The following is an 8,159-nucleotide window of genomic DNA, read 5'->3' on the forward strand; positions in this document are numbered from 1 at the left end:
CTTGTTGGATCAAGTTGCTTAGTAGAATGAGACATGATGAGGAGTTGATGAAGAAAGAAGAGTAAAAAGAAAGAGTAGGGTTTATATGCACGAATTTTTATAGAATGGAGATTTGAGAGTCGTGAGAAGTGGTTGGAGACGTGGGGAGTTTATATGCGCGATTTTTTTTAGGGTTTTCACTTTTTAGCAATCAAATCACATCCACATATTTTTCGAAACAATAAAAGGCAAGTAAATATCAACTTTTAACTATCATTACCTTTTTTTAAATAGGTGCAAGGCATCCCAGAGCGAGCTTCACGTCAAGGCATCAAAGAGTGAGCGCCTTTGGGTTATAGCCTGGCCTCATCTACTAGAGGCGATGACCCCTTAGCCTTACCTCGCCTCACGCCTAGTCACGCCTAGGCGTTGCCTTTTTAAACACAGGCTCCAACACCTCTAACAATATGCACTACCAAGAATAGGAAGATTCTGACCAACAATGACGAGAAGCACACCACCACAAGCTTCTCCCATGTACTCAGCCTTAGACCTCCAACCACAAGGACATAACTCACAAGAACAAGAACAAAAGGTTCAGGAAAAACCTTCAGGAACTTTTGGGAATTATTTTCTCTCTTTTCCACAAAAAGGAGGCGACAATAGGTTCACTAAACTTAAAAACATTGATTTCACACCTTAAATACAATTCCAAAACGAACCAGCTCGAACTGAGAATCCTGAAATCGAACCGAACACCCAGTGAGCTAATGGTGTTGTGCGATACCCTTCCTCGTGTCGGTCGACATCCAAATCAAATTTCCAATATTTGGTTCACGGATGTTAAACTTGGAAAATAGGTTTTAATATTTGACTCAGCATTGATAGTGTTCTAGAGCAACTCCAAGACTTGTTAGGCTTAATGGTTTGGTGAAAACCCTTTAACCACCGTGTAACACCCCGACCGCCACCTCTTAGTGGACCTCATGTTCACTCTCAGTCCATGGGCCCACCTTTCTTAATTGGCCTCACGTCCTCTCACTAGGCCCGTGAGCCCATCTATATTCGACGGTCGATTTGCTATGTCCGGGAGGTTTTAAAGACTTGTTATCGTTCCTACAAATCATCAAATGATCTTTCCCTGTGTTTTGTCCTTACTCGCACAGTTACGACAATCACTTCTCAGAAGGTTAACCATCCTGAGACACTCCAGCATAAGCACGCTTAATTATGGAGTTCTCTCAGAACCTTTGACCGAAAAGATAAATGCACTCTTGTGACATAAGTGATCAAATGAATTATTTTAAACTTCTCTGCATGTCCCTGAAACATGGTGTCACATACCGGTTCATCATTTTTTAAAGTGCTTGATCGGGTTTGTACAGGTTATTGAAGCTAAAATTTTATGATACATATGGTTGATTTGAAATGAATTGTGGAGGTAGGTATTAAGTCGTCTTTTTTTTTTCTTGTCAAAGAACTAAGTCGTCTTCGTAATGCTAGTTTAAAGCAATTCGTTTACCTATTGTTGGATTATGTTTGGCTTGAATAATGTTACGGATTTTGATGAATGAAGATAAAACATTTAGTTACAAATTGCCAATTTGGTAATACAAGCTTCACAGGATATAACATCACACTTTTCCTAACGAGATCACACATTTTTCCTAATCACCTATAGAAAAAGGGGTATGGGAATTTTCAAAAATACTATAAAATAATTTCATATATATATATATATCAATATATATACTATATTTAAGAAAATTTGTTAAAAATATGATATTAATATTCTATGTTTTTTTTGAATTTGCATTAATTCTTGTTAGAGTTGATTTTAAAATTTTTTACTATATCCAAAAAAAAATGATCTTATTTCTAGAGATGATAATTGTCTTTTAAAAAAATTTGTAATTAGTTTAAAAATAATATTTTTCATAACAAAAAAAAAGAACTTATTTTAAATAATTTTCTTTTAGAAAAATATAGAAGTAAAAAAATCTATTTATAAATTAATACAGTACTTATGTATTTATAGATAAATTAATATTATATAAATTAATAAATATTTCGGAACTTTGTTTTGTGGAAAAAAAAATAATAAATATTTCGATCTCGACGTTATTAATTTGTAAAGATTTAGATTTCTCCAATAGGAAGATGATGACTCTCTATATGGTTTGAGATTGATTGAGGACTTAATAAGACAAAAACTCCGGTTCAGACCAGCTTTAATTTTTTTTGTCCGGGAACTAACTAAAATACCCAAAAAACAAACAGAAGTTGACCGCCGACCAAAAAAAAACAAGGCTGACCACCAACCGGGAGGAGAAAAGTAAAACATCCGCAAAGGTTCAAGCTTTTCTGATCTAAAGATCCATCCTTTTTTTTTTTTTTTTCTGCAAATGATTCAACTCACAGTTTGAGGGCAAGAATGCAATCGAGAATCGTCGGATTAGCTCCGGCGTTTTCTCTATTCCCTAACCTAAACACGCCTCACAAAACCTTCACTTTCCATCAAATCTTGGTTCTCATCATTACATTCATCGCCTATGCTTCGTTTCACGCTTCCCGTAAACCTCCCAGCATCGTCAAGAGCGTCCTCGGACCACCTCCAGTTGGATCTAATTCATCCTCGATTGATAATGGATGGGCTCCGTTTAACGGAACCGAAGGGACTAAGAGACTTGGTGAGCTTGATTTGGCGTTTCTTTCGTCGTATGCTTTGGGTATGTACTTTGCAGGTCATTTAGGGGATAGGATTGATTTGAGATACTTCCTTGTGTTTGGAATGATGGGTAGTGGGATCCTCACCCTTGTTTTTGGATTAGGGTATTGGATGAATGTTCATACGCTTGGGTTTTACTTGAGTGTTCAGATTGTTTGTGGTTTGTTTCAGTCTATTGGCTGGCCTTGTGTTGTCTCTGTTGCTGGTAACTGGTGTGGGAAAGAGAAACGTGGTTTGATTATGGGTGTGTGGAATTCTCATACATCTGTTGGGAACATTCTTGGCTCGGTTATTGCGTCCTCGGTTCTCGATCTCGGATGGGGGTGGTCTTTTGTTTTGCCTGGTGGGCTGGTTATTGTGTCTGGGGTGTTTGTGTTTATGTTTCTTGTTGTGAGTCCTCATGATTTGGGGTTTGAAGAACCGGGCAAACAGATGGAGATTGAGATGAGTTTAGGTGAGAATGTTGAGGGAAGTTTGAGCAAACATGAAGCTGAGGACGCAGTGCTTCTTGAAACTGTAGTAGATGAATCCTTGTTTGCTATCGGGTTTCTCGAGGCTTGGAGATTGCCTGGTGTCGCACCTTACGCTTTCTGTCTGTTTTTCTCTAAACTCGTCGCTTACACGTTCCTGTATTGGTTACCATACTACTTAAGGCACACAGGTATGCATCCATGGCTTTTCCCATATACCTCTCAGGCTTGCATCCATCTTCTTACTCTTATGCTTTGAAACAGCTGTTGCGGGTGTGAATCTTTCGCATAAAACCGCTGGGATTCTCTCGACAGTCTTTGACGTAGGAGGAGTGCTTGGTGGAATATCAGCAGGGTTTATATCTGATAAAATCAACGCCCGCGCCGTCACATCAATCACATTCTTGGCACTCTCCATTCCTGCCCTTATTATGTACAGAATCTATGGGAGTGTGTCCATGTTCATCAACATCGCCTTGATGTTTATATCCGGGTTATTAGTAAACGGTCCTTATGCACTCATAACCACAGCTGTTGCAGCTGATCTTGGAACACAAGACTCAATTAAAGGAAATGGTAGGGCGTTGGCCACGGTAACTGCTATTATAGACGGTACTGGTTCGGTTGGGGCGGCTCTGGGACCGCTGCTCGCTGGTTTCATATCGAGCAGAGGGTGGAACAGTGTTTTTTTCATGCTTATCGTTTCAATTTTTTTGGCTGGTTTGTTCTTGGTTCGGCTTGCAAAGGCTGAGATCAATGAGATGAGGTCTGGAGAATTGATCCCGTCGAGTGATCCTCAGAGCTGATGATTTTTGATTGATCCCCGCAGATTGTATACAAAGGTAGTATCAGGTACATAGAGTCAAACCATACAATACAAATTTAGACACCCACCTGATTTTGTTGTTATCTACCATCTTTGTTTAGATGAAGCAAACTCTACTATTTTTGATACTTCGCACTGACATAGAAGTCGAAAATTTGGCTGGAGCTGATAATTAGTGCGTGTAAACAGCCGTTGTATTTTGAGCTATGATCTTCATATATAGTTTATGCTGTTTGCATTTTCGAATTAAAGAAAATATAAAGAGATTAAATTTGGCAGCAGGGCAGACCTGATGATCATTGCCATGGGTCGTCGTTTGCATGCATCAGCTTTTCAATTCTTCATCCTTTAGGTATTCGGGTCTCTTGCCAACAGCTACACATATCTCTTCCTAGCTTCAATATTTGCAACTAGATATGCAAAATAAATTAACATTCTAATTTGAAAAGTATATGGGTTTTAGGCAATGACATGTGATTTGGTTGATGATACCTAAACATAAATGTGACATACTTTGTGTTTTGAAGCTCACATGAGATCATTTGATCTTATTCTTCTTCTATGCATTGTCCTCGTCTTTTTATTTGGCTTAAAGTTCACCTTCCTATTGGCTGTCTCCGGATCCCTATCTAATTATCATCTATTGGCTGTCTTCCTCTTCTTCTACAAATTAAAAACATATAAACGTGAAGATTTAAATTTACGACACATAATTGTAAATAAAGAAAACACTAGATCAATATCGCCACTTTTTACAATTTTATCATCTATCCCCAGAAAATACAAAATAAATTATACGAAATCAACAGTATTAATATAACTTATTTTGTTTACTATTCAAATTTGTAAAATATTAATAAACTTTATACAGTAAAACCTCTATAAATTAATAAAGTCGCGACCATGAAATTTTATTTCATTTATGGAGGTTTTAATTTATCGATAAATTAATATTTTATTAATTTATGAAGAGATTTTCTCATTTTCATAATTTTGAAAATTTTCTTTTACAGAATAAGATATTTTTTTTATCATTTACATTTTTAAATAATTTTTAAAATTTATAATCTTGGATATCGTAATAGGATGAATGTCAATTGTTTACTTTATTATTTAGGTAAAAATGATAAATGTTAGAAGTTTAGAGTTTAGAATAAATTGCTACTACTATCCTTCGTGGTAATAATAAAGTGAATAAGATATTATGATACCTTTAGAACCAGTTACTAAAGAAGCAATTATCGTATCTACGACTCTCCAAAATTTTTTAATGCAATTTGAGAAGATAACAATGAAAAAGATTAGAGATGAACTCCAACAAGAATGCAAATTCACGAATATGAAAACAACAATAGAGTTATATTTCACTAGATTTTTTTAGATATAGTCATACAACAATAGAGTCATATCTCACTAGATTTTCTTATATATATATATATATATATTAGTTTATTTGATTATTAATTTATGATATTGATGGGACCATATTTTTACATAAGATTTCTAAAAAAATTATTATCTTATTATTTTATCGAAATGTGTCATTTTTTCCACCAGTTCAATTCGGAACCGAAAAAATTTATTAATTTATAGTGAATATTAATTTAAAAAATATTAATTTATAGAAGTTCTACTGTATAATAATACTCTAGCGAAAAATATATCTAATGTATGTACATTATATATATTTAAAGTTTACTTTTAAGAATTAAAACTATATATAATGTATGTGACAGTGAAAACATTTGTCTAGGTCTTGTATTATATATTATTTTTCACTTCGTACGATAGATTTACATTTTTTTTTGAGACGAAACGTAAAGTTGCAGACAACTTGGGATGTTTTCTACAAAAAAACCCCTCTAACTCTCTCCTAGCAGTGTAATTTAATAATGACGAAGAATCTTTCCAAAATAACACAGTATTTAAAGTTAAAAAAATATTGTTGACGATCTATAAGACTAATCTTTTACAAAGTGAGAAATTAGATTATCAACCTTTAAAATAATATCGTATTCAATTACCAAAAGTAATTAAACAACTTGCCAAAATAACTTAATAGCAAAATTAAAGACCATGTCCAGAAGTAAAAGTTAAACAACGTGCTAAAACTAAGTCAATAGCAAAGATAAATAACTTGCCAAAATAGCTATTCACTAGTGAAAATATGCAATGTATCAAAACCGCTCACTAGCAAAAATAAATAACATGCCAAAATAAATAATTTAATTAAGATTGAGTCAACCAAAAACTATAATGACCAATAATAAATTTTCATTATACTACCTAAAAACACAAAGTTCATTTATGTGTTTTGACTTCAGAAATTAAAAGTTAATTTACTGACAAAAAATAAGATTAATTTATGAAACATTAGCCTCCACTTAATCGATATAAAAGGAGGTTCGTGCTAAGTATCAAAGCAAACAACAATCATATCATTTTGTTCAACTGTCAACGTTTGTTCTTCTTTCTCTATAAACTGATGAGTGATGACAATCTCGATTGAAAATATATGATCTTCGATAATTTTAAATTTTAATCATAGTTTTAAACTGTTATTTTTTTCCCATATCTACTCGTTGTTTTCGCACGCAAAAAGAAAAAATATATACGTATAAAAAATAACTGATATATATGATGCAGATACTCTCATTGTTTTGTTGGTCTTCTACGATCTTTAACAATGAATGGATGGGACAATATCACTCCTTCCGGACCACGGTCGAGGATGATGCAGCGGTCGGCTTTCTACTCCTCCTTGCCGCCTTTGAGCCTTTCTCCGTTGTCATTACGTAATCATCCACTAAGATCGCTGAGCCTTTCTCCAACGTTGTTACGCGGTTCTTCGTCATCGGCTGATGTGGAGGATATAGACTCCTCCATTAGGCTCAACGAAAACCCTACATCGCCTCCTTCGATTATGAGACACTACAGGAGTGTTTCGGTGGATAGTTGTTTCAATGAATTCCTGGAGCTGCCTCTTTCTCCTACCAGTTCGTTTGATGGAGCCTGCACGAATACTTTGGACCTCGAGTTTGGTAAAGATGAGGGCAGACCTGATCCTAAGGAAGTCAGACGGTAAGTACTGGTTAATTAAATCTTTCTTTTTCCTCTTTTTTTTCTTTTATCATACATTTACGATTCATCGACGTGGATGGTCTTTCAGAATCTTGGCAAACAGAGAGGCAGCTGCAAGTTCAAAGAAGAGGAAGTCACAGTACCGTATTGACTTGGAATGCAGAATAAAGTATCTTGAAAAGGCGATCATGTTGATGCAAAAAAAAGAGAAGCTTTTGGAGGTGAGACATATCACATACCAACTATATAAACTTGCCATATTCTATCTAAACGATTTATCCGTTCATGTAAGGAATTTATATTGTTGTTGAATGCAGAAAGATAAACAAATGTTGGTTGATGAAAAGGAGGAAATCAGGATTCGACTTGAATCGCTGAAGCAACAGACAAAACTCCATCCTGACGGTACCATCACCTAATTAATTTTTATTGATACTTTAGCAAGTTCTTTGTTCTGCAATCTATAGTGAATGTTTGAACTTTAAGATTTAAGGCTGTTATGTGTTAAAAAAATAATTCGATTGCATGCAGATATTGAAAGTCTAAAGGGGACGACAACGTTGAACGAACAAGTGAGTGTGGAAGCACAACGGCTGAAGGAAGTATTAGCATCGAACGAACAATTGATGATAGAAGTGCAGCGGCTAAAGATGGTAATAGGTGAAGTGATGCATAACGACAGCCAATCTGATGGATTAAACATGTATCAAAATGACCCAAACATGTTCCAGCAACTCATCATCAATGATTCCAACCAACCACAGACAAGCAGCCCTGATTTTTATGGACAAAACTAAGGGAGTCGGGGTGACTTTGACAATCCTATGGGATCAAGGATTGAAGTTATATATAGTTTTTTTTTTTTTTTTAATATATGTTTTGAGAGTACAAAAATTTATCTGAATAGTCTTGCTCACAAACCAAATTCAATATAAAGTATATATAGATTTGTTGAAAAATTGATTGTAACCATGAAGTTTCAAACAATATGACATATTTATTTCTGTTTTGTTTTATCCAGTTATGTTTTTCAAAGGGTGTTTTTTTTAGGTCCATACTTGCGAGCATATGTAAC

At 34.9% G+C, this 8,159-nt stretch overlaps 2 protein-coding genes across 2 annotated transcripts; both read left to right on the forward strand.

Annotated features, from left to right (window-relative positions):
• LOC104766618 (putative glycerol-3-phosphate transporter 5) lies at positions 2,240 to 4,243 on the forward strand. Its single transcript, XM_010490532.2, has 2 exons — positions 2,240 to 3,368; positions 3,442 to 4,243. Exons 1-2 carry the CDS (start codon positions 2,414 to 2,416, stop codon positions 3,981 to 3,983), a joined length of 1,497 nt encoding a protein of 498 aa, XP_010488834.1. The 5' UTR covers positions 2,240 to 2,413; the 3' UTR covers positions 3,984 to 4,243.
• LOC104767935 (transcription factor VIP1-like) lies at positions 6,608 to 7,881 on the forward strand. Its single transcript, XM_010491896.2, has 4 exons — positions 6,608 to 7,084; positions 7,173 to 7,305; positions 7,402 to 7,486; positions 7,643 to 7,881. The coding sequence occupies exons 1-4, from the start codon at positions 6,690 to 6,692 to the stop codon at positions 7,879 to 7,881; spliced, it is 852 nt and encodes a 283-aa protein (XP_010490198.1). The 5' UTR covers positions 6,608 to 6,689.

The sequence above is a fragment of the Camelina sativa genome, chromosome 19 (assembly GCF_000633955.1).
Source record: "Camelina sativa cultivar DH55 chromosome 19, Cs, whole genome shotgun sequence".
NCBI lineage: Eukaryota > Viridiplantae > Streptophyta > Magnoliopsida > Brassicales > Brassicaceae > Camelina > Camelina sativa.